General features: G+C 36.3%; 2 protein-coding genes across 2 annotated transcripts in view; one reads left to right on the top strand and one right to left on the bottom strand.

Annotated features, from left to right (window-relative positions):
- Positions 1-27,212, bottom strand: part of LOC135079223 (uncharacterized) — a 369,397-nt gene that overhangs the window by 245,372 nt on the left and 96,813 nt on the right. Inside the window, exon 3 of the mRNA XM_063973813.1 lies at positions 21,153-21,207. Within this exon, the coding sequence (XP_063829883.1) occupies positions 21,153-21,207 (55 nt within the window). The remainder of the gene's footprint in view (positions 1-21,152; positions 21,208-27,212) is intronic.
- The window catches only part of LOC135079220 (adipokinetic hormone/corazonin-related peptide receptor variant I-like), a 196,105-nt gene that overhangs the window by 111,433 nt on the left and 57,460 nt on the right, over positions 1-27,212 (top strand). The window contains exon 4 of the mRNA XM_063973808.1: positions 26,474-26,685. Within this exon, the coding sequence (XP_063829878.1) occupies positions 26,474-26,685 (212 nt within the window). The remainder of the gene's footprint in view (positions 1-26,473; positions 26,686-27,212) is intronic.

The following is a 27,212-nucleotide window of genomic DNA, read 5'->3' as shown; positions in this document are numbered from 1 at the left end:
TACAATTTGCCAAGCAGATGGCGTGCAATATACGTATAAATGGTTACTTAATACTAATACCTGTTCATTTTATAATTTTACATGCAAACATTTTATGATCACATTTTTAAATTGTCCAGGAGGAATTCGTTAATGGAGTAGTATGCCTTCTCAACCAGAAAGTGAAATAATGCATTTTTAAAGGAAATTAATTCTTCTTTATTCCTTATGTTGTCCGGTAACTTATTGAAAATACGTGGTGCCATGCCCGTGACATTTTTCGTGAACAAAGCAGTCTTATGTGTTTTCGAGCATATTTTGTTTTTATGACGTTTACTATTTAATGTCTCAAATAACGATAAGTTCTTTTTAACGAAAAGGCAGATTTCCTGTATATAAATACACGGCAGAGTCAGCAGTTTCAATGACCTAAAGTGTGGTAGACAACTATCGGTTGGTCGCAATTTGCACAGAGCTCGAACACATTTCTTTTGTGCTCTGAAGACTGTTTCTCTATCCGTGGAGTTACCCCAGAAGATGATTCCGTAACGGATCGTTGATACGACATATGCGTGGTATGCTATTAAAACAAAAAAAAAAAAAAAAAAAAAGTAAAAGTATTTTATTTGCCAGCAAAAAAATTTACAGTCTGTTTATCTAGCGGCTGCTGCACTAAGCTGTGCTTGTGTCGCGGCAGCCTTAAGTAACACAGGTTAACAATTGTTGATAAAATATAGTGAGGACACACGGTACATGGCAATTAACAGTTATTAAACTCTTAAGATAATTAGAATATTTTTAACTTAGACTAAACAAAACTAAACAAAAAGTAACTGAGGTAGTGTGTGTAATGTGTGTGTGTGTGTGTGTGTGTGTGTGTGTGTGTGTGTGTGTGTGTGTGTGTGTGTTAGAGATGAGACGTATTTACTAGAACAGATCCACACACTAGGTATTTTACAGTACTAGGCGGCACCTATTAATTTTTTAAATACTTGATCCACCTAGTATTTTGTAAATTACACGAAATCCGACCCTATCGTTATAGTAATAGAGGTTATTATTGCGTAATCCGTAGTCGTGTATTACGCGCACCTAGTATTTCTCGCTAAGCTTATGTGCGAACGTAGAGATTCACTCCGTCTCTGTCTGACCAAACAAATTTGAGCGCGACGAAGCAAACGCACACAAACGTAGTCAAACCATATTCATGTAAATAAGAAAAAATATGTAAATATTTTTATGAAATTGATATCTTTTAAATACGCCAACTTTTAAGTTAACAGTCCTAAGCCTGTTGAAGTATGAAGGGAGGAATTATTATTCAATTTCAAATTGCATTATTCATACTACGGTTGTATCTTTTCAAAGAAAATTGTATTTTAAAGACATATTACGTGGATTAGTCCGCACTAGTCGCGTCAAGTATGCTAAATTACTACGTACTAGATGGAATAGGTATTTGGATCGAGTATTAATAAATACTAGGAATAGGTGCACCTAGTATCAAATTTACCTAGTATAACCCATCTCTAGTGTGTGTGTTGTGTGTGTAATGTGCGTGTAATGTGTGAGTAAAGTGCTGTGATGTTATGTAGTGTGTTTAAGGTTATTTATATGGAGGCTCAGCGCGGAAGTAAAGCTTCTGTGTCCAGATAATCAAGGCCTAGCAGCCATGACTCGAGTTCGCGTTTTGCGCCTGGTGTTGTAAGTGTTTTTATGTTTATATTACGACAGACTTTATTATAAACATGAGGCAGAAGGAAGCAGGAGTGGCGTTTAGCAAAAGCAGTTCGAACCGTTGGGACTGGAATCTTAAAAATTCTCCGTTTGAGTAGTTGTTCGTATTCAGGAGACCTTAGAATAATGCTATGCATACTGGTTGTTGCTTTTAAAAAGTACAGCTGTCTTACTCTTAGGACTTTTGCTTCATTGTATAATTGGTTGGTATTAAATTTGAAAGGTTTGCGCAGCATTACCTTAATTACCGCCCGTTGGGCTCTTTCTAGTTCTATCATAAAGGTTTTTCCGGCACCACCCCATGCTCTGATGCAGTACATTAATAGTGATTGACAGAGAGCCTTGTATACTAGTAGTAGAGTACCTTTAGTAGCCGAGTACCTTAGGTTTTTCATAATATATATAGTTTTGCGAATGCGGGATGAAAGGTTGGAGATGTGGGTTTTAAACGACATATTTTCATCTACTGTGACTCCCAAGTACTTTTTATTAAGTAGGGTTGATTAACGAGTCGGGCAAGTCTATATAAAGCATATGAATATTTGTTTAGCTTTTTGCACACTGTTTCTGTCTGAAATTTCCATGTCAAATTATTATCCACCCAAAGACCTAGGAACTTTGTTTTGTCGGTTTCTTCTATTTTTGTTTGTTTAAATTTAATGTCCAGATTTAGTTTATTTGTGTATTGTTTAAATGTCATGATATGCGTCTTGCTTAAATTTATTTTAATATTATTTGAAATAAGCCATTCAATTACATTGGAAAGTGTCATATTTATGTCAGATTTGTAGGATTCTAATTTATCTCCAGTAAATAATATTGTACTATCGTCAGCAAATAAGGTCATTGAGTAATCTGTAACTTTAGGCATGTCATTAATGTAAATCAAGAAAAGTAATGGTCCAAGGATACTTCCTTGGGGGACTCCATACTTTACCAGTTTTCTTTCAGAACAAAAACATTTTTCTATTTTTAATTTAGGACAAATTTTAGTAATACTGGTTATTTGGTATCTGTTAGTTAAATAAGACGTCAAAAAATCCAACATATTACCTCTTATACCATAAAGCTCTAATTTTTTTAGCAAAATGACATGATCCACGTGATCGAAGGCTTTAGTCATGTCCATATATACTGCTGTAACGGGCAATTTCCTATCCATGCAAGTAAGTACTTGGTTAATCAAGTTGTATATTGCCATATTAATATCTTTGTTTTTCCTGAAACCAAATTGCTCTTTAGCAAATATATCATATTGAATAAAGAAGTTGTTTAATCTATTGAAAATTACTTTTTCAATTATTTTAGAGAATATCGGTATTAGGGCTACAGGTCTATAATTATTCATGTCCATTTTATTGTCTTTTTTAAAGAGAGGCTTAATGACCGATATCTTCAGTTCGTTAGGAAAGTATCCATTCTGAATGCATAAATTTATAACGTGACTAAGTACGGATGCAATAGTTGGTGCAACGTATTTCACGACTTTGGTAGTAATCCCATCATACCCACAACTATTAGTGTTTTTCAGAGACTTTATAATACCGCCGATGTCGTATGGGATAGTTGGGACCATAAAGAAGGATCTATTATTTTTGTTGTTGACACAATGTATTATTTTATTACTTGGCTTACATAGAGGAGCAACTTGGTTTATGAAATGGTTGTTAAAAGTTTCCGCTACCAATTTTGGGTCGTTGATTACTCGATCATTTTGCTTGATTGAAATACTCTCGGTAGGGAAGCGTCTTTTTTCTTTGTTTATGATTGTCCACGTTGCTTTTGATTTATTTTTCGCGTTATTTATGTAATAATTGTTTTGTGCCTTTTTTGTTAGTGATATAATTTTTTTAAGTCTTTTTGAGTATTGTTTAAAATTATTTAAGTTTTCTTTACTGGGATGTAGTCTATAATGCCATAACATATCACGTTTGCGACTACAGACCTTCCGTATGCCGCCAGATACCCACCTCTGCTTTCTTGTTACTGAGTTTCTAAACCTAACAACCGGAAAACAGAGATCATACAACAGCTTGAAGATATCATAAAATGCCTTAAAAGCTTCGGGAGCATTAGAAGACTCAAACACGTCACGAAAAGATAGACTCCGGAGGTGCTTTTTAAATTTAAGTAAATTTTCTTTACTATAATCTCGTCTCTCAGTAAACCAATGAGAAATAGAGCATGTTCTCTTAACAGGACACTTAATGACTTGTGCTGTATGATCAGATAGAGCTAATTCTATAACTTCTACTTTACTGCCTCGAATGTTGTGTGCGATATTATCGATGCAGGTACCACTCACCAGCCGTGTGGGTTGTCGAACGCATAGTTTAAGGTTATAGTTCAACAACAGACTCTGAAACTGAGTAGAAAATTTTAGGGGCTTCAACATATCAATATTGAAATCACCGCACAATATTGTTTTTTTGTTTGTATTGTAGCTATATTTAGTTAAAATTCCCTCTATGGCATTAAAAAATGAAGTCATCGAGTCGATGTTGTTTTTGGGTATTCGGTAGATACATATTATTACAATCTTGTGATCTAGAAGTTCAATGGCACATCCTTCAATAACATTACTTAAGCTAAACTCTTTGACATCCAGATTACAAAATTTGTGAGTGTTTCTCACCAGAATGCAGGAGCCACCACTACGACTATTTCTGCTGAAACTTGCAGCAAGGGTATAATTAGGTATATTAAGAAACTCATAATCATCCTCTTTCATATTATGTTCTGTTATGCAAACCACGTCAATTAACCTTCCTTCCTGCTCCGTATTAGATAGATGTACACTCAATATATCTGACTTATTTAATAGTCCATTAATATTTTGATGCATTACCAAAACATGATTATACACGCAAAAACTGTTACTTGTGTGGTGAATATTCTGAGTCAGATGTGTTGAAATCGGATTTTGGTGATTCACGAAAAAAATCTTCCTCAGCTTCAGTGGAATTGTTATTTACAGATAAAATTTTCGCGTGAGAAAGTTGAGCAGGAGTTTCTATGTCAGTTTGCGTGTACTTATCACTGGTTAGTAATGCGTGTTTTTCGCTCATCATTCGCGATTTGGAAATATAATTCGAGTAATTGATTTTATTAATTATATGTAACATTTCCTTGTGTAATAATCTACTTGCTATTACTTTATTTACAAATCTAGGTACTATGTCATTCTGGTGTATTTGGTCAAGTCTTACAAAAGATGCATTTAAACAATTGTCACAGGTATGCCTCAATAAGTCATTCAACATTCGAACATTCAAGTATTTATTTTTATAGACTTTACCAACTATAACATTTGTGTGTTTCAATTGATTTAATTTATAGTACAAAATTGATTGAAGTTCCAATGGACTTGTGTCATTAGAGCCTCCCAAAATAATCACAAAGTCAGAGTCGTTAAAATCTTTACAGAAGTTTTCACATGAATTCAATATATCGCATATCAAAGCATTAGGTTTAATAAAAGACATTACAAGAAAGTTGCTTCCCAAGTAGTTTTGTAGAAGTTTCCTCATGCCGTATCCAGCCTGATCAGCAAACAGCATAACGCGGTGTTTAGGTGTAGGTTGCTCAATATTGCTGTTGGGATTTAATTCAGGGGGTTGGGTGTATGCCAGCTGTCGCGGGCTATCTGTAGTTGAGGTATTTGCGGTCGTTCTGTTACCACAGTCTATTAAGGTGGCCATGTCAACGCTGTTATTATTCATTTTTTGAGTGTCAATTTCTGGAGATTTCGCCCCCGGCGATGGGTTACTAATACTGGTGTGTGTTAGGTATGTACTTTCAGGATTCACCTTATTTCCACTATTTTCTTTTGACGGACTATAACTAATAGCATTTTGAGTTAGTTCTCGTAAAGATGTTCTAGGTATACTAACTTTCATGGCAGTGTACTGAAAGCGCCGTTTATATTGAGGTGAGTAAAATCTTACTGGTGTTCGGCTAAGCTGACTAACTGAAGGTATTCCGATGCCTACCGATTTATAACGTTCTATCTTATTTTTGTACTCGGTTAATTGTTTATTTAGAACACCATTTTCCAGAATCAAGTTGTCAACCTGGTTATGTGCAATCTGTAGTTCAATCTTCAGTTTATTTATTTTTTCGTCAGCCGTTGTTTCGTTAATTTCGTCCCTATGCCCAGTCTCAGTTGGTAGACTTTGGTATGACATATCCATCTCCATGTCTAATTCACTATCATTAAAGTTCAAGTTTGTGCCTCGTCTCTGTGTATTTATATTTCCGTAGTTGTCCATTTTTATGAAAATATTGCAAGTCAAGATTCTAATCCCAACTAATATTATAAATGCGAAAGTAACTCTGTCTGTCTGTCTGTCTGTCTGTCTGTCTGTCTGTTACGCTTTCCCGCTTAAACCTCGCAACCGATTTTGATGAAATTTGGCATAGAGATAGTTTGAGTCCCGGGAAAGAACATAGGATAGTTTTTATCCCGGTTTTTGAAACAGGGACGCGCGCGATAAAGTTTTTCTGTGACAGACAAAATTCCACGCGGGCGAAGCCGCGGGCGGAAAGCTAGTAAATAATATTTGTCAAGAAAAAATTATGTCGATGATGAGACTCGAACCCTGGTTCTGCAGGTTATCCAGTGCGAAGTATTTGCCGCTGCGCCAAATGTACGCTACTTGACGTGACGAAATCAATGATCACTATGAGTCAAGTAAAAAGCATCGTGATTTTTAGTTTCACAGATTTCCAACAGATGTCAGCACTGTCTCATTTATTTGGCACTCACTATTGACATTAAGAGTCTGAGTCAGTAGATGGCGTTTAGATCAGGTCTATGCGATAATAGGGCTTATGTTTACCGCAATGAAACCGAGAATCCCACTAGTGGTCACACTTCTTTGAATAAGATCAACCGCCACAATTATATTAATTTTGTTAAATGTCTTTACGCCGTAATTTATTCACAGTAGTATAGATTCACTGATTGTTTATTGTTTATAAGTTGGTCATAATTAGTAAATACTACGAGTATGCAATATTGACGAATATAGCCATATATCTTATAGTGACCGCTACATTCAAGGACTATTATTTAATTGCTGTGAGATGAGAAACTGCACCAAAAATATGTGAAGGATATTGAGTATTATATTATCTGTGGTAATACTATGGATGCGGGCAGCACAGGACCGGTCGTTGACTTTTGGCTTAGACTCGTAAGCCTTTGAAGAAGGAATAAGTAATGTTATACAAACGACCCGCAACTTAGCGTGGGTGTATACTAACACTCATCTATAAAGTTTGAATGAATTATGTAGGTGCGGTCAATACAAAAAGGTCAAGCCAAACCTGAAAAATTTTCCGACGTCATAGGACGTCCACTGCTGAACATAAGCCTCGCCTAATGCTTTCCATGTTGATCGGTACATACCTTATTTCCGCGAAATATATCCCATTATCGGCAGCGTATACTTATATGGTCTATTTTTATCCACATTTAAACTAAAATATTAATTAAACTGGAGTCCACTTTGATCACCCAGGTCATCTTATCCATGGGTGATCAAAGGACACCAAATTGTCGTTTGAAGTCCACTTTGATCACCTGGGTTGATCACCCAGATACCATTACCAATAGACCACTTATTTAGCGAAATATTAATAAATTTTAACCTTCCTATCCCAATCTACTCCTAGCACCCTTTGTTCGTATTGTTAGCTTCATGAATGGCTGGATATAGTCAATGAATACAACCTGTTAAACATTCCTTAAGCCCGCTTTGTAAAACTTTTGCCTGATCCGTGGACAATGGTGCCGGTTACATTGTTTCAGATAATTCTTATAGGATATTTTAATACACAAGCTTCCTTTCCTAGCAGTTATTGTTAGTCGCACATGAAATTACATTTTTTTAAAGTGGCTGCCTCAGAAGTAGAAGTATGAAGTAACAAATTCAAATACTTAACGCGTAACATAACATCACAGTAATTAAAATAGATGTTTCAGCAAATGGTGCCTACTGCAAATTAATAACTTGGCTTCACATGAGAAACTTCATCATCTTTATATGTATACTTACCGCTTTTAATTAAATCCTTGTGGATGAAGTCTGTGGCGCAATTAATATTAACTTTGACCGAGGACGTTTAGCGAGTGACCCCAAACTAAGTAGAATGAGGTTCTTTATTAATAAACATAGGTGCTTAATTTGCATGATTTTTAAAGATATCTAAGTGAAAATAATAATAATATTATAATAATAATATTATAAATCTTTGGACAATTTCACACAGCGCCAGCTAGCCCCAAAGTAAGCAACTCAATGCTTGTGTTATGGGTGCTAGCTTAACGGATATACTACTTATATACTTTTCTTTTAATTAAATACATAGTTACATATTATACATAATATTTTACACCCAGACCCGTCACAGAAATTAAAATTCATCATTTCAATTTCTGCCCGGCCGGGAATCGAACCCGGGACCTCTCGGCATAGTAGTCCGTTCTGAACCACTACACCAAACGGCCGACTTAGGACTTAGACTTAACATCAAATTAGGTAACTACATTTGTAATAGCTTAATTAGCGGGTATGATTGAATCTATTGCTCATCAAAGGAAAAAAGAGAAGACTAATAAAGGAATAGTCCCTCAGTCGACGAGAATCTGACTAAAGTTCCTCTAAACTAGAATTGGCTATTGTCGCCTCTTCCTCTTCGCTCCACAGTCATTTGTTTGTGAACAAACTCAGCTTAGCACCCCATGCAATAGAACAAAAAATATTGTCAAATGTCACTGTCATGCCATTGAACTAGTTTAAACTTAGCCACGAAACCAAAGTAGGACAAAACGACTCAAAATCCCAGAGCAGGGCGTCACAACTTTAACTTTAAGGGTGGTCCCGTCAACCTCTGCGAATATTAGCAAAGGACCCCCCTAAGATAAGTTGCCAACTTTGCTGTCAGATGTCATCAAGCCGCAAGGATTAGAACTAGTTACAAATGCGTAACTGTCTGTTTGTTTATTAAGTTGCACAAATGATTTGTTGATCCAATTTTGACAAACTATACTTATCTAACAGATTGGAGCTGTGAAGCTCCAATAATGTCACAAAATGATTCGACGGACCTATTTTTATTTCTAGTACTTATTATACCGATCTAATCATGATAATAAAAACTTTCATGCTTTTAACGATTGATAGAAAAATCACAAAAGCCAGATCTATAAGATTACTACTTACTGATTATTGGGCAAAAAAACTTTTCTCAAATAGATAAAGTAAGATTATTACTATGAATCGATTGTTTGATTTTGCTGCTTGACTAAGTTTTTGTTGATTCGATTAACTTTGTCTTATGCCCCGAATAAGTAAACATATTTCAGGACACCACAAATAAACCAGCCATTCTGAACTCATTTTCCTTTATCGAGAAGACTGTTAAAATTGAGGCCACATTACTGTTTGATTACATAATGCTTGTAGTCAGAGTTTAAAAGTCATAATAACTTCTGAATTAGGTATTTATACAGCTGCAGGATATGAAAGTAAGAAATTAAATTATAAATATTGAACGTTACAAAAACACAACACTAGCTCACAATCAATTACGATATAAAAAATATTGATGATAGATACTCAAACACAAAAAATAAAACATGACAAAAAAAATCATGAAAGTAGTAGTGCTTTTAGTCCGAATTAAAAGGATCTCACTCACTCTTATCTATTTTGCTACTTAACTTTGATTAATTTGCACAAATGAAAAATGTCTGTTTTACTTACCCCCGTGGGACATTTATGTTTCCTGACGAATACTCTGACAGAGAGATCTATGCGAGAGAAAACACGGACAGAAATTATATTCGTCTCAATAATTTCTGAGTTACACACTTAAACCACCTCTTAATCATAAATCTTACAAGTATGGTTTCAATAAAACAGGCACTAATTTAATTACAACTTGTGGGAATTTAATGACCAATTAACCATTGCTACGTACATACGTAGCGATCAAAAATAAAATGGTTTGCTATTAACTCCTGTTAACACCTGTTGGTAGAAAGGTTGCTACTAGAGATGGGCCGACTAGTCGCCGACTAGTCGGGAAAGCCGACTATTCGGCATCATTTGTAGTCGGCCGACTAGTGACGACTATTCGGCAAAATATGCCGATTATAATCGGCGCATTACAAAATTAAATATGTGAATGAAATAAAACTCATAATCACCAAGATGATTATGGGGTAGACCAAGGGCGTTTATCTAAACCACTTTTGACTGCAAAAAATCAGTAAAAAGTGGTTTCACCTGATTTAATTGACTGCAAAAAATCAGTAAAAAGTGGTTTCACCTGATTTAAAATTTTGGCAATCAGTTTAAATTCATAGAAAGTTAAGATTAGTTAAAATTACCAGGAAATCATCAAAAATGTGTAAAGTTTACCTATGTAATTTGTCCATATAAAAATTATGACACCTTTTTTCGGAGAAAAAATGCATGGAATTGCATACCTATCCTGCGGGGAAGTGGTAGATTATGTGGAGCTCCTCTCATCAGATGGATGAGGAATACCCACATAAATAATCCCTGAGATCGCCTTAGTGTGAAGAACTATGCGTGCCGCGATAAGCGCAATTTTGCCCATACATTTTGACGTCGATAAGTAAGAATAATATCACAGTGCGCATCCTAGCCCAGCAGGAGGCGATCATATTGTCACCTCCTCTGACCTCTCCGCCGTCGAAAATTATGACATCTACCTTAGGTACTGTTAGGTGATTGTAATGTTGCTTTTTATTTTTTCTCATAATTAAAGAAATCTCATTTCTCAAGAAATTATATTTATCTCTTTAGAAATCTAGATACTCATATTTCTTTGAGAAAATATAGATATTATTCTTCGGACAAGTAGGTATTAGAATGATCGGCATTGCCGATTAGTCGGCCGACTAGTCGGCAATTTGAAAACCGATTAGTCGGCTAGTCGGTTAGTCGGCAAAGACCATAGTCGGCCCATCACTAGTTGCTACCCTATTTTCAACTTTTTTAAGTTGAAATAAAGGCTAGAACCAGTGAAAAATATATTTGCTATACCTAGTTGAGGGTTAGAAGGGTAAGCAGGTATGTCTCCTGACACTTCTCTAATGTAATATCTGTGTCCGAGAGCAGTGGTGATTGTTTAGCAATAGGGGACCCATAGGTGTGCCTTGCAATGTTCCAGGAAGAACTGCGAATACGAAAATATAAACAACAAATCAATTGTTCCAACTTTGAAGCCAAACCTACACTAAACTAGGTCAAGCTACATTAAGGCTGGGTTGCACCATCTTGACAAACGTCAAAAAACAGTCAAACTCCATACAAAAATATCGGTTAGACTCAGCCTAAGTAAATAACTACATTTTGAATAACCTAAATAAAAGGTTGTCAGATGTAAATGCTCGTAAATAAACATAACGTAAACAATCAAACTCCTTACAAGTGCCCCCAGCGGAAATTGAACCCGCAAACTAGTGCTGTCTAATATTTTATACGAACCACCAGGGAGGCGTTAGTTTCAAACTTGTCGGAAACATTTTCTACTGTTTTTTCTTTGAATATGTTTATGTACTGATAAATAAGTCATGTTCACCTGAATACCTCTACGACTCTACGTATTGGAATAAATATTTATAAGTCAATCTTACAAATAACAAGGAACTTTGCAGGAAATGTTTCCGAATGTAAATACAGCCGACAGTACATCAAATTGTACATTTTTGTAGCAAATTTTCTCTTCCTTATGGCCTCATTGTTTTTACAACCCTGTCGAATTAACTGCGCACCTGCTAGCCGTAACGTCACATCGATGCTCTGGTATTGAAAAAGGGAATTTCAACGACGTCTAATCTAATTTTACAGCTAATTTAAAGTTTTCTCGGTTTTAGGACCAAAACGAAGTGTTATTTTAGCACGCTAACGCTCAAAGTTTAGGTCTTGGAATTTTTGGTGTCAACTACCTACTTAATTCGTTCTTCGGCCCACCGTAGTAAAAGACAAAAGCAATAACGACTTGAATTTCGAACCCTTTCTGTCGTACACCTTTCGAATCGTACAGATTTATAGCAGACGAAGGTCGCTTCGAAGCTGTGTTTAAGTAAGAAAAGGGAATCTTAGACTATACTTAATCTATAACTGTCCTTTTATTCGAGACTCTTCGTCTTCTCGATATTACACAACTTGGCCATCCGGCCTTTTGTTGATAAATGTTGGAACAGTGAGCCCAATAGGGACAAAAACTCTTCAAGAATTTTGTTTTCATGGGTCCTAAGGCTTGTTTTCGAATTAATCCAGTATGCGAGGAGGCTGTAAAAGATAACCTTTACAGCCTTTTATAGTGAACAAAGGAATGTACACAACATGCCAACTACTAAAGGTAGTAGACATATCAATTTATTATTCGGAAAGGGATCAACACGGTATCGCTGACATCGCCTTTCGTGCGTTGTCAATCGCGAGGCGAGGCGTTTACGTTACGGTGCGGATAAGTGTGCGTTGAAGTATGGAGTTTCATACAAAGAATACTGACCGGCTCGAGTTGATACGGTTACGATCCCTTTCCGGGTTGATAAATGTGCTACGGCCTTAAATCGCGGCCATCCACATTGACATCGAGCAGAAGCCATCTTAAGTGGCATACACAAACGTCACGCAAGAGTTAAATTTACTTTCATTACATCATAACTTTTGTAAAACCACTCAACGCTTCTGGGCCCACCTATTTTAGGCATGAGGTGTTGGGACAAAAAACCATTATAATAAAATAATATGATAGGTGTTAGTTAATGCCACAATCATGCTAGTCTTATTATAAATGGCTGCTCTTAGAATTTTATTAATAAAACGATTTACGTCATTCTCGACTCACTCAATCTGGCTTTTGATATTGACGTCTCATTATTCTAAGGCTGCGATCAATTTCAGCATTAAAATGGAGGATGAAAAAATCTTTTTTTACTCAACTATGTTTAATATTGTACGTGTAATAAGGTCTGACAGCCTTATTATGCGTGAGGCTTTCTAAGGAGAATTGAAAGGTTCTTAAGGCTTTAACCACTTCGGTATGAATAATAGTAGTCCTACACAGTAATTTTATTCTTATTTTTTTACTTAAACTCCATATACCATAGAGAGGAAGGCGATTAGGATTTACCAAGTTTCAAATATTTCCAAATTTTCCTCTTGATACAAACCTTTCTCGTACTTCAACAAATCGTCTTTGAACATTTTAGCCGAATTGGTCAAGCTGTTTTTGAGTATTTCCATTAAAGATTTATATCGCTTGGCAACAGAAATATCTTAATACTGATAGAAGACCATAACCCACAGATTTTGTTTGTCACAAAAATATATAAATATAATTATCACATCTGAATAAGATACCATGTGTTTCACTTGATGTGTCGCACGAAATTCAGCAAGAATGATTTTTTTTTATTTATGTAGCTTTTCGTAGCTGATTCTTCTGAAATTCTTCCGCTGAGTTGTATGTATATACTGAAGGCGTGTCTAATGGTAAAATCACACCCAGAATACTTTCAAAAAGTAACAGAGGTCTCTGTCCGACCGCAAAGAGCGCAGTACGTAAATCTCCTGTACCAACCACCATGTCGTTACGATATCTACAAAAGAAATGCATATAACATGTGCATTAAACTATTTAATAATCTTCCTGACTATATTAAGCTGCTACATGGTAGGGAATTGAAAATAGGGTTGACAAATTGGTTACATACAAATTGTTTTTATTCACTTAAGGAATATTATGACTGGAGGAATTATTCTGACTAAGCAAATTAGGTAGATGTTATTTAAATTTTAATTAATAATAAATTGACTTGTGTAAAACATTTGCATGCTGGTTCATATCTGGCGAATGTGTTCTGCTCCATTTCATTATGTAACATCTAATGTACCACATTCTGCAAATAAATAATTTGAATTTGAAAAATTTTCAAACCAAAAGCTCTAAAGATTCAACTAACAATACTTTTTTTACAAAGACTATCTAAATGCCAAGACGTAAGAGCAAATCATGTCAATTCAATATGACGTGGGGGGATTCCCCCCCATGTGGCGAGGATTCGCGGAGATGTTAAGGGGAATCTACATTCAATCTTTTACATGTTACTATCCACCTGCAGTGTCTCAAGACAAAAGTCTTTGAGCGGTGTGTGTTGCCAGTGTTGATTTATGGATCTGAAACGTGGTCGCTTACTATGGGCCTCATAAGAAGGCTCAAGGTCACCCAAAGGGCGATGGAGCGGGCCATGCTTGGAGTTTCCCTGCGTGATCGAATCAGAAATGAGGAGATCCGCAGGAGAACCAAAGTGACCGACATAGCTCGCAGAATTGCTAAAACCAAGTGGCAGTGGGCGGGGCACATAGCTCGTAGAGACGATGGCCGTTGGGGCAGAAAAGTTCTCGAGTGGCGTCCACGGGCTGGAAGACGTAGCGTGGGCAGGCCTCCTACTAGGCGGACCGACGATCTCGTAAAGGTCGCGGGAAGAGCCTGGATGCGGGCAGCGCAGGACCGTGCATTGTGGAAAACCTAGGAGGAGGCCTTTGTCCAGCAGTGGACGTCATTTGGCTGAAACGAACGAACGAACATGTTACTATAGTTCGTTTCAATCTAATAACGTCCACTGCTTGACAAAGGCTTTACAAATATTGCCACAACGACCGGTCCAGGTTGCTCTATTAACCACTATAACTCTACATCACCTCATAGTGGACAAAAAATGCCTCCTATGTAAATATTTACGCTTTTTTGTAACATGAAATAGGCACCATTTATCATCTTTACCTAGAAATAACGACAGACGACAAAGGCGATTCATTATATTTACATACGGCACAAGAACTTCATTAAGTTACAAAAGCTCAGAGGATAATGCAATGTAGGTATACTCACTTTTGTGAGCACATTGAAACAATGGAAGATGGAAATGTGTGTTAGCGACTAATGACGCGAAACTGTCAAGCTGTCAACAACACGTTTCCGTGTTTTGTTATTCTATCTAAACTAATATTACGATTTGAATTATTTTAATGTATAGCTATTTTCTCGTGTGTAGCACTATTGCCACAATAAAATAGAATGTTGCATATAAGTGAGGTTAAGCATTTCATACAAGTTGACTTGACGGGGAAACATGCCAGTAATTCGTCAGTGCGTTTCTTCTCAGACAGGCAGGGTCTGTGCATATTTCATACATTACCTGAGGTGGAATTGTGTAAAGCAATCGTTATCATTTGGCAGTTCATAACGTACGATTATTCTGTCAAACGCTTTGTTTAACTGACTTTATCGTACGTTATGAACTGTCAAATGATGACATGCTTTACACAATTCCACCTCTGATGTATGACGTATGAATATGCGGGTCCAGAAATGATACTACATTTGTCAAAGTAAGTATTATCCCACCACAAACATTTTGATGTTAAATGTTGCCGAGAAGAGACGATATAGTTCGCACCATGAAAAAGTTATCGAATCACATGTAGAGCCAAGCTTCCAGCTCTGCCCGCCATAACTTCACAAACTCTACGCCTACATTAATTTCTTACATTCAAACCGGTTTGTGCGTTCGGGAGTTAAGGGAGTCGGGAGGAACTTTTACTTCGGATCATAAGTATTCATAGCCAAAGCCACAAATGTTTGAGGAAACGCAATGTATACCTATCGTCTGAAAACACAAAATAAATAAAAATGTGTCGCTGATTTGTCAAATATTTCCAGATCCGCCCTCGATACCGGCGATGACTAAATAAATGGAACGAGGTCGCCAAGCATTGCATTACCAGCGCTCTCATAAATCAAAACTTGAGATTGATAAATTCCTTGGGATCTCAGATATTATCCTGTTGATATTTTTTCTCGTATTCGAAGGACTTTTTTTTATCGAATTACGCTTAACATATGTGTGCTTACCATGAGTTTACGTCAGGTGTGCTCGCTAGCGACTGCGTAATAAATGACATTATGACAGATTGTACAGCGCCCCTAGAGCGGCTACTTTCAAGAACTAAAATCTTCATAGAATTTATTGACGCACTCGCTAGCGAGCACACCTAACGTAAACTCATGGTAAGCACGCAGCTGTGTTTTTTAAGAAGACAGTATAATTTTCACTGGAAGCTCCGAAAATAAATCAAACGAAATTCCAATTTTCGGTTAAACCACCGCAATTGTCATTGGCAGTTGTTTAAATCGGCCAGTTATTAGAACGGTTAGACCATTAATTAAACCACAAACGTAGGCATAACTAATTAATTACTACTTAGAAAAGACCTTGCCAAATAATTTACGCGACGCGAACGTTTAAGGCTTGGTATTTCTGCTAAAGTAGGTATTTCGCGCTGTCAAAATCTGCGCGCGCAATACTTCGCCGAAGACAGCGCGCCAAAGAGCTCTCGCGGCTACACAGTATAGAAAAACGGAGTTTAGAAATACGCAGTTGGTTAGGTTAGGTTGACTTCCTTCCGTTCAAGCGTCACACTCACAGCACTTTCTATAGCCTGACCAGGAACATAAAAACCCTGGCATAGAGGCGCTTCAATTGCATTTGATAGTGCAACACTGAGTACAGTCGTACCTGTGTTAAATTAATAGGCTAACTTTATGTATCAGGATTACGGGCTAATTTAATATTTTCATAAATTAACGAAAAAATATTATTATAGGTAACCTGGTTTAAATAAATTAAATGAAACCATCAATCGAGCTAGTAGGATTTATTTTATTATTCATCAATAATCAAATTCAGAACTTGAATATTAAACTGCAATGTCTGCTCATGAACGCTTCAAACTCGGTACTTCTTTCCCAATTCCATAAAATTCAACACTTAGAAAGTGACAAAAAACTTTAAAATAGGTAGTTGAAACAAACCACAGCTAATTTTCATAGTGGACTGTACTATACGATAAACATGTCAGTCAATTTGACAACCTTTGTTGGAAACATTATTCAATGAAAATATTGTCCGAACCCTTGGTATTTCTCTTCGACAAATACTTTAACACATTGTGAACCACTTTTCTTTCACGACTATAAAAAGATTTTAGCAATTTCATTTACAAAATCAATTGCGCACATTTAAAATAAAGTTTGTTTACACTTTGACAGCAATAGACTGACATGCAAGGTGACATGTCAATGAAGTTTTCAGTTACTGTTGCCATTAAAAGAAATTAGTACCATTAGTTTTCCGCAACATGGCGAGGGTTTTTATGTTCCTGGTCAGGCTATAATACAAATCATATCCAAGTGATAGAAATTAAAACAACTTTCAAAATTTTTGGGAATATATTTTAGAATCGAATAAATATAGAATATAACTGCCAAAGTAAACACGGTTCAAAGAGGCGTGGCGTCACCTGACAATCCGGAAGTTCCGCGCCGGCTAAAAGAATTTCAAGATTACGTCACCCGACCTATCGGTAGATCCTCGGGAGCTTGAGCGATTGGAAAAACATTTTATGATCAGTTACTCGTAGTAGCGATTATTTAGAGCTTGGATAATAAATTATTTATAGTTGTTGCAATTCACAAACCTTTGCATGTGGTTAATTACATTAATCAGTACACGCATCAATTTTGTTCAGTCTTTTTGTTTATTATTAAATAAAAATATCATACTAAAATTGCATACATATTTGTTTGTATTGGTCTGGGTGTTTTCTTTCCATAATTTATGTAGGGGAGAGTTCGGTATATTGTACCGCCGGGTAAATTGTACCACCCTCATATTTCGTAAAGTATTTATTGAATGTCTGTAATTGCAACACTCAGCGATACACAACTAAATTCAATTAATATCGGCCATGTGGTTTTTGCTGTGACAACGAACACGTGTGTTTTATTTTGAAAAGTATTTTTTCATTGTTTTCAAGTAACTTTTGACAATGCATGTTCTTCTATCTTGCAGCTTAGACCTTTAGCTACAGACCTTAGACAGTATTTTTGAAACATTCTTACGCATGGTGGAGGAAGGGACGCTCTAGAGCAGTGGTTCTTAACCGGTGGTCCGCGGACCACTGGTGGTCCCTGGAGGCATTCCAAGTGGCCCACGATGTGCACTTGCACACCTTGGTCAAAACCACTTTTAACTGATTTTTGCAGTCAAACTGGTTTTGACCGATTATGAGGTGGTCCCTGACAAGACAGAAATTTGGTAAAATGGTCCCTCATGACTTAAAGGTTAAGAACCACTGCTCTAGAAACTCAAAACTACAAGGATACACATGAACTCCAGTTTTAAATCCGTTGATATCTGCTGCATCTGCCATGTTTTTGGCCATAAGATTCTTCTATCTTACGGCTTAGACCTTTAGCTACAGACCTTAGACAGTATTTTTGTGAAAATTCTTACGCATGGTGGAGGAAGGGACGCTCTAGACACTCAAGTCTACAAGGAGTCACATCAACTCCAGTTTTAAATCCGTTGACATCTGCTGCATCTGCCATCTATTTGGCTAGAAGATTCTTCTATCTTGCAGCTTAGACCTTTAGCTACAGACCTTAGACAGTATTTTTGTGAAAATTCTTACGCATGGTGGAGGAAGGGACGCTTTAGAGACTCAAGTCTACAAGGAGTCATATGAACTCCAGTTTTAAATCCGTTGACATCTGCTGCATCTGCCATCTTTTTGGCTAGAAGATTCTTCTATCTTACAGCTTAGACCTTTAGCTACAGACCTTAGACAGTATTTTTTATTATTTATTTGTGTCAGTGTGCTCTTCTAAAGAGTGTAAGACGATTGTATGTAGGTACTATTAAAATGTAATTTTAACTCATTGGTTTTGTCTCATATTTGAGGAATGTACTATGTATCATGAGTAGAGTCTTCGTTTAAAAGGATGCGAACGATTTAAATTTCAATAGGTAGACAAAATTGATAATTTTTAATTATCAAAAATTTAAGCTTTCTCCAGTAACACTGATATTATTATACTGTGACTCATCAAAGTCATCATTGTCAAAAATATTGACAAATCGCGAACTGTCACGGCCAAAAGACTGACACGCGTCCGTCCTCCGTAAGCGCCACCGCGCGACTGATTGAGATTGTCCAAGCCGTCATGGACGATTTTTTCCACATTTTTTAACATAGTAACTAAATAAGACGCAATATAAAAATTTCATCCGTTAAAAGCCCTCAAGTTATTTCTGAACTTTAGTTTAGTAAAAGATTTAGAATCTCAAATCGCTTATTTTAAAAATAAAACCATAAATAGAAAACGAATAGAGGTAACTTTGGGAATTTATTCTATCGAGTCAACTTCATCAAATCGTGTTTCCATCCGTTAATAGCCCTAGAAAATATCCTCAACTATGCCCAATAAAAATCTTAGCCTTTAATTTTACTGTTTAGTACCTCAAAAATGAAAAATGAAAACCTCATTTTCGCCATTTTCTCTGCTACCCGGCCTTAATGGCTGTAACTGTAAAACATAGCTAAATGAAATTAAGTTAATTTATTCAATTCAATTATAAGATAGGCCCTGCCAGCGCTTCAAGACATACATGGCAAGTGCTGAGAAGAAGAACTCCTAAATAAACAGAGTTTTATATGGATATTGGATAAGCCAGCTTGATCCTCGAGAAATTGTTTCGCTATCTGATGCAAATGCTGTCCGTAAGTCAAACAAGAATTTGTAAAGCTAAACGGACGTTTGGCTCTGAAGCAGCTAAAATTAGAAGCTTATCCTGCTAACTTCTGCAGAAATTTGATACCAAACAACAAAACTATTAGTTGAAGAACTTGAAATACAAAGTTCTGGGTGGAATAGAATTTATTTTACTTTCCTTTCCTTTTAAAGTCAAGTCTAGTCCTTATTTCTGAGAAAATACCAAAGAAGAGGTATATGTATATAGGGGTTAAAGCTAGTGGCTTAACTACTAGAAAGGTCCTAGAGAAGATTAAAGTTCTTGTATTTCACCGGGAAATTATCTGAGTAGCCTTTTTACGTGCTTGTTGTTGTAATGTTAAACCGGTATAATTCTCGCATGACTGTTTTCTACGGAGACTTATTTATCCTTGTTTTATTACGTATTCTTTTCCCTTCAGAGCTGGATTTACTAACGTCTTTTAGGGTTCCGTAGCCAAATGGCAAAAAACGGAACCCTTATAGATTCGTCATGTCTGTCTGTCTGTCCGTCCGTCCGTCCGTCTGTCCGTCCGTATGTCACAGCCATTTTTTTCCCAAACTATAAGAGCTATACTGTTGAAACTTGGTAAGTAGATGTATTCTGTGAACCGCATTAAGATTTTGATGCAAAAATAAAAAAATAATAATAAATATTGGGGGCTCCCCATACTTAGAACTGATACTCATAAATTTTTTTTTTCGTCAAACACATACGTGTGGGGGATAGGTCTTCAAAAATGATATCGAGGTTTCTAAAATACTTTTTTTCTAAACCGAATAGTTTGCGTGACAGACGCTTCCAAAGTGGAAAAAAGTTGGTCCCCCCCTCTAACTTCTAAAATAAGAAAATGAAAAATCTAAAAAAAACATATGATGTACATTACTATAAAAACTACCAACGAAAATTGTTTTGAACGAGATCTAGTAAGTAGTTTCTTTTTAATACCTCGTAAATCGTAAACCGCTTATTACCGCGTAATCTTTCATACAAATAACTTAAATGAAAAAAATATAATTTTAATTTCATAAATCAATGGTACGGAACCCTTTGTGCGTGAGTCCGACACGCACTTGGCCGGTTTTTTTGTCGAGACCATATCAGAGAATCAAACATCAAACATTTTTGGGTTCAAAGGTCATCTGGAAGTGATGGGTCTGTGACGTAGCAAATGTAACTTCCGCACTTGAGTCGAACTCTCTTTAAGACGAGACAGAGATTAATTTGATTTAGGAATTTAGGTATGCAGATCCTTACTGAGAATCACAGTATTATTTAGCTTAAAGTCCTAAACAGTCTTGCTTAATTTGTAACCAAATGTGATGCAAATCAAATTGATTAGACTCGAAATTGAGGTAGATCTAAGGCAAGAGCCTCGGTAAATCGCTATATCCCTAATGCACTTATGTTAATTTCAATAATGTAAACTAGATAAATTACAAGAGTTAGTACATCTAAAATCCACTTAGGTAGTAGATATTTATCAGGACAAACGATAAGGTCTGAATCCACCCTTCATGTTTTCCCAACCTGTCCTTCACACATACTCTTGTCACACATGAATAAGTATAGAACTTCGTATAACTACAATAATTTTTACGAATTTATCGCATTAGAGTTGAAAACGATAGCGGGGTAAACGTGATTTTAGAGACATGAAAATTTTATCCAAATTGTGACGTTTTGCTAAAGGTAAAATAGGACTTGGGGACAATAGAATACGATACAATGAAATATAAGTCGGACCTACCTTTAACAGGCAATATTCTTCTTGCTTTTCTTGCTTTTGCTCGCCGTCTATGGATCTGAAAATAAAAAATAAAGGAGTTGTAAAACATCTTCTGACCTTATGGTCAACATGGTGACAATTATGTGTATACCTACGACAAGAAATAAATAACAAGTGAGTATACGTTATCAGGCGCCTCTGGGCTTAGCAAAATTAATGCAGACACCATTTTTACATAGGATACCTAATAGTATAGCGTATAATAATAAAATAGATAAAGGAGCTAGCATTAAAAAAGCATCCAAGACTGCATCCCACTTAAACATCAGGTGCGATTGTGGTCAAATAACTGCCTTATTATGCATTAAAAAAAACTTCTTTATCGAGCACACTCCACGTGAAACGACTAAACAAAAGAAAGAAAAACGGTGATGAAATTTTTTAGAACTAGGTACGTGATCCAAAACATAGGACATAATATTTACTCAAGCTGACAAATGTTCTACAAACCATTGGCCAGACGCTAGACCTTTATTTCCACGGCAATAAAGTTGACAAAAACAACAATCGTGAAACGCCTCAATGTTACCCCGATAAATTCGATTCGAGTGTATATTTACTACGTAAACGCTTTTAGTTCCCAGTTGAACCACAGTTCTACTCGTAACAGTCGAACTAGAGTGGGATGAATAATAAACAGTCGAAATTAGTGGGCGTTTTCCAGCTGAGTAACGTTTTATCGTTAATTAGTTTTAGTGCAACTTGGATATTGAAAACACGTGTTGTGATTTTAAATAACGTGTTGTGATGTTTAACTACTAACTAAATTTTCCATTTTACACTATTAAGTCTCATACTCCTATTCATAGACAGATAGTAGGTATAGTATGTATAAACCATATAAGAACAATATTTATAATTATTATATTTCCCTAATTTCTGATATTTCTGTAGGTTTACAATAGTACAACATTTTCACCACCTTATTCTCTACCATTGAGAGCAAGAGCTGAAAATCAAGTGTTCTGCTCATTTTAGAGCAGTGTCTACACTGAGCTCTCTGCTTTTTTGCATCGCTGCGGCACACATACCTTAGCGCAGGATTTTCTTTTTTACTCTTTGTAATGTACTATATCTTTCCTGCTACTCCTGTGTTTATTAATCTTACTTTTTGCTACTTGTGTGTCAGTGTGTTTTGCAAATAAACATATGGTTTATTTGCATCTATCTATCTTTGAACTACACAATCTTTTAGAAATAAAATTATTAAAAGCAATATCCAGACAAATAAGTCGGATAAACTATTAGGTATTACCACAATGTTTAGTTTAAAGAAATATTTACCCTTATGCTTGGCATACTATAGATATTTAAAACTAAAGGCAGCGTCAAATATACAGAAAACATCGCGTCAGGTAGACCTTGAGTCTCTGATTCAGATATCAAGTTACAAACGGGACCTTGGTTGGCGTTTCAAGGAAAGTTAAGTGACACGCGATATCAGGAAAGTCTGGATCGTATGCCACTGGCGTAGTAAAACAAAAGGAGTATATCGTCTTCACCTTGTCCTTGATCAACACGTGTGTCGAGCCACAAAGTTAAGGCTGTAACTGTGTTGTAAGCTTTATAAAGGTCACATTTATTGCCACTATATTGTATGAACCTTAAAAATAATTGTCTATAAACACGCTGTCCACCCACACGGTGGACCGACGAGCTGATAAAGGTAGCAGGAAGGCGCTGGATGCAGGCCGCCACCAACCGTGCGATGTGGAAGTCATTGAAGGAGGCATAATGGATGTCCTATGGCTGAAATGATGATCATGATGATAAACATGCTGTGCTTAAACACATTTTGGAGACTTCTGGCAAAATAAGGGCTAAATAGTTTGCGCTCACTAGTTTTGTATCAATATGTTAACACTTGAAATGATACTGGCATGGAGATTACTAAACAACTTTACATGTAACTAACTGATCAAAGTGGGATAGACCGAGCCCATGCATATTTAGTAGCAAGATTTCTCAAACGACTTCGTTTAATATAAGTAGGCGACAAAAATAAGCTGATAAAAAGCGAATAGAGAATAAAACAGTTGGTTTACTCCGCGGATACTTAAAGGGTACACCATCAAGACTAAACCCTTGAAAAAGAGGCTGACAATAGCGTATTTGATAAAAACTGATAGTCCGACACTAAAGTGGACTGTCACTATTAATTCACTGACTAAATACAAATAAGGATAATTCTGGGAGCTGTCGAGCTAAATTTTTAGTTTATTTATAGGTCTTGGAAGGCATAGACTAAGGACGGATTCGTGTCAGGGCTAATTACGATAGATCCCAAAAGGGAAATTCCCATTCAGTATCAAAATTCACCGTTAATCGCTGTTAATCCTACTAATATTATAAATGCGAAAGTTTGGATATCGGGATGTCTGGATGTCTGGATGGATGTTTGTTACTCTTTCATGCAAAAACTACTGAACGGATTTTGAAAAAACTTTACAGTATTATTTTTTATTCCCAGAATAACATATAGGCTATAATTTGTGACGATCTGTGACAAACTAAATTTCACGCGGGTGAAGCCGCGGGCAAAAGTTAGTCGTTAATAAAGCACTTGAAAATTGGTATTTTCACCTAAAATAGAAATGAAAGGACACGCGTTCTAGTATTTTAGAAACCTCTCTTTGAGGGGGTTTCAAGTTTCAATCGTCGATACAGTTATTTTATGTTTAGTTAGTAGGTAGGTACTACATCTTATTCAACAATTCATGAAAGTACCTATCTACTCTAGTTTTTCCTAATATCTTCTTTTTATAAGGACCCTGAGACAGGCGTTCAAGATACATTAAGATACTGAAATAACATACTAGGCGTTTCTCTCAGTTACATTTCCTTTGAGTGCTTCCAGTGTAGATACGATACTGTAAGGATAAATACAACTATATTTTCTTTAGGTAACAAGCACTGGTCCTACTTTTCCTACTTTGCCAACACCTGTTCTAAAATTAATATGTATAAAGAAGATACTTACCTAGTTACCTATTAATGTTTCCTATCTGATCCGCCTGCCTAATTTATTATGAATAATTAGATGAAATTTTTTATTTATAAAGCTTGTAGGTATATACATAATTTTAATTTTTACTCTTTTTTTATTTAGTTATAGTTTAGTTTAGTAGTTATTTGTTACCATTTTGTTGTATATATGTATAGATTATTGTTAGATTTGAATAAAAATAAAACCTCACAATTAAAAAAAAAAAAAATTATGAATAAATAATCGTGTACTTATATTAGATTTTCAGGATTGTTTACTTACTAACATAATTTACTTTACATTATTCACGAGTCCTTATTCATGATCCACACACACCTAATTAAGAAATACGAAACTCTTTATTAAAGAGTAATTATAACGTATATTAAGGTCTGAGAGGCGTAAAATAATTTGGTATTTAAGATTTAAACTACATAGACGCTTTTTAAATGAGCTTAAAATTAATAATATTGTACATATTTTGAAAAGAATACAAGTTGCTAAATTACAGCTTGATTAAAGCTTTTTTTACAGCTGATTTGATATAAAGTAGGTAATATTACCTTCTAACTCCTCCATTTATGAGTTGTTCACTCGAATAACATGAATCTATATTAACACTAGCTTCTGCCCGCGGCCTCACCCGCGTGAAATTTAGTTTGTCACAGATCGTCATAAACTATAGCCTATATGTTATTCTGGGTTATAAACAAGAATACTGTAAAGTTTCATCAAAATCCGTTCAGTAGTTTTTTCGTGAAAGAGTAACAAACATCCAGACATCCTAACTTTCGCATTTATAATATTAAGTAGGATTTTTGCTATTAGGTATATTCAAGGCAATTAGTATAGCATGAAGCATACAGTCACGTAGAACAGCGAGTCTTCATTAGCAGGTCAAAAGGCATGGAAGCCAAAGTGCAAAATCCTCGACAAGCCGAAGCTGCACCCGACGCCTGCGTCAAGTAATGGAAAAGCTCCCAAAAGCTCGTGCCTTCAATGCTGAATACCGCTCGACACTTTGTAGCTACGTGCCGTATTTTGCAAATGAAAGCTTTAGTTGCTAGTTAGCGTGCATTGCAAATTCTATTACTAAGTATTCCTTTGGATGGGATAATGTTTTTTTTTTAGTTTATGTCTTTTTTTATTTTATTTTTATTTGTGTCGTTAACAAACAGTAGGTTACTACTTATGTGCTTCAGAGCTTATTTAAGTACATTATTTCTTTATTTGAAAAGTACATTATACATAGATATGCTTTAAGTATATTATGACTTTAGATATTTTTTTTTATTAGGCGACAGTACAGGCTTTAATTTGATTCAAGGGCAGAAAAGTGCTTGTATTAAGCTGCCGCACTCTTGTAACGACAGCTCATCAAGTTAAATATTGTGTTATCTTATTTCATCGCAGTAGAATCTATTTTATTCTGTAATGTGATGAATTTTTGCCTGCACAATACTTTTGGTAATACAAGTACATTCTGTGAGTTGCCGAATACGAACGTAAACATTGCTAAAATTACTTCAATTAGTCCCCTGTTGACTTTGTAAGACACCCTTCGACGAGATGAAAGACGATACACTCAAGTTAGCAGCAATTGGAAAAGAATTACTGAATTTTAGGCTCAGCTGACGTGACTTCATTATTGTAAAACTGCCTTTGCTTGAGACGTGGCCTGCATACCTATTCGCAATCAAACCGCTGTTTTTACCATGAATTGTAACTGAGGTGAGTTGTAACAGAGCTTGGAGGAGACTTGTGACATTGACGAATTTTTGTAACTTATCTGCTGATGAGCTCGTAAAAATGGCCGTTGTTTAGTTCAACTCTCGAGCTCACAAATACGCGCTGTTGCGAGCTCGTTGATAGTTAATTGGTTTCCAAAAATCAACAACGTCACACTCTCCTCTGTTACAACTCACCTCGACGTCCGTCCCCCCCCCCACTGTATTTTAAAATTGAAATATTATCTCATTTCGATTTCTGTGAATATCGCATGCGAATTGAAATATAAATGCTTCTAAAATACATTTTCAATCTTCTGTGAATATCGCATGTGAATTGAAATGTAACTGCTTCTAAAATACATTTTCAATCTTTGTAATGATTCACTTCTCAGCACCAACCGTAATTTTAGTCTAGAAGTGATGTTATCTGTATTTGGGACGTACTTAGAAAAGAGCCATTCAGGTCACTAGAAAGAATTAGTGGTATGACGGAATTTGAATATAATTAGGATTCGATTGAATTTTAGATTGGCATGAAAATATTTAACATTCTTTCTTGTCCACAGAGCATCGTGTTCCGAGTGAAGCGACACCCTCGCGTGGCAGGCTTCGAGCAGTGCGTCTCATTCGACGCGTTCCGCAGCGAGCGGCAGGAGGTGGCCTACACCGTGTTCTGCCTCTGCGCCATGTACTTCGTGCCTCTGGTGGTCATCACCGTCTGCTATGTTTGCATCTTCTGCGAGATCAGAAGGAGCAGCAAGGAGCTGGACGGTGAGTTGTTCTAGAACTTTTCTAGGAGCTAAATTATTTCTTCTTCCTTCTCCTACATCATGCTATCGTCATCAGGGTGTTCTACATATTTATGTATCATCTGCGTGAACAGAAGAAGCAGCTAGAAGCTGGACGTTGAGATGTTCTAGAATTTTCTAGAAGCGTAATTCCTTCGTCCTACTGGTTATCTTTATCTCGCATGGCTTCGAGCAGTGCGTTCGACGCATTCCGCAGCGAGCGGCAGAAGGTGGCCTACACCGTGTTCTGCCTCTGCGCCATGTACTTCGTGCCTCTGGTCGTCATCACCGTCTGCTACGTGTGCATCTTCTGCGAGATCCGGAGGAGCAGCAAGGAGCTGGACGGTGAGTTTTCCTAGAATTCGCTCTAGGTGCTAAATTCCTTCTCCTTTCTTCATGCCCCCGGTCGTCATTACGTTGTGCTATGTGTGTATTTTTCGCGAGACTTCTAGGAATGTTTGCAGCAGCAGCAAGAAACTGGACGGTAAGTTCTAGAATCTATTTAGAAGCTTAACTT

The sequence above is a fragment of the Ostrinia nubilalis genome, chromosome 16 (assembly GCF_963855985.1).
Source record: "Ostrinia nubilalis chromosome 16, ilOstNubi1.1, whole genome shotgun sequence".
In the NCBI taxonomy this organism is placed as follows: domain Eukaryota; kingdom Metazoa; phylum Arthropoda; class Insecta; order Lepidoptera; family Crambidae; genus Ostrinia; species Ostrinia nubilalis.
Note: the sequence above shows the minus strand (reverse complement) of the source record. Positions and strands in the feature narration are given on the sequence as shown.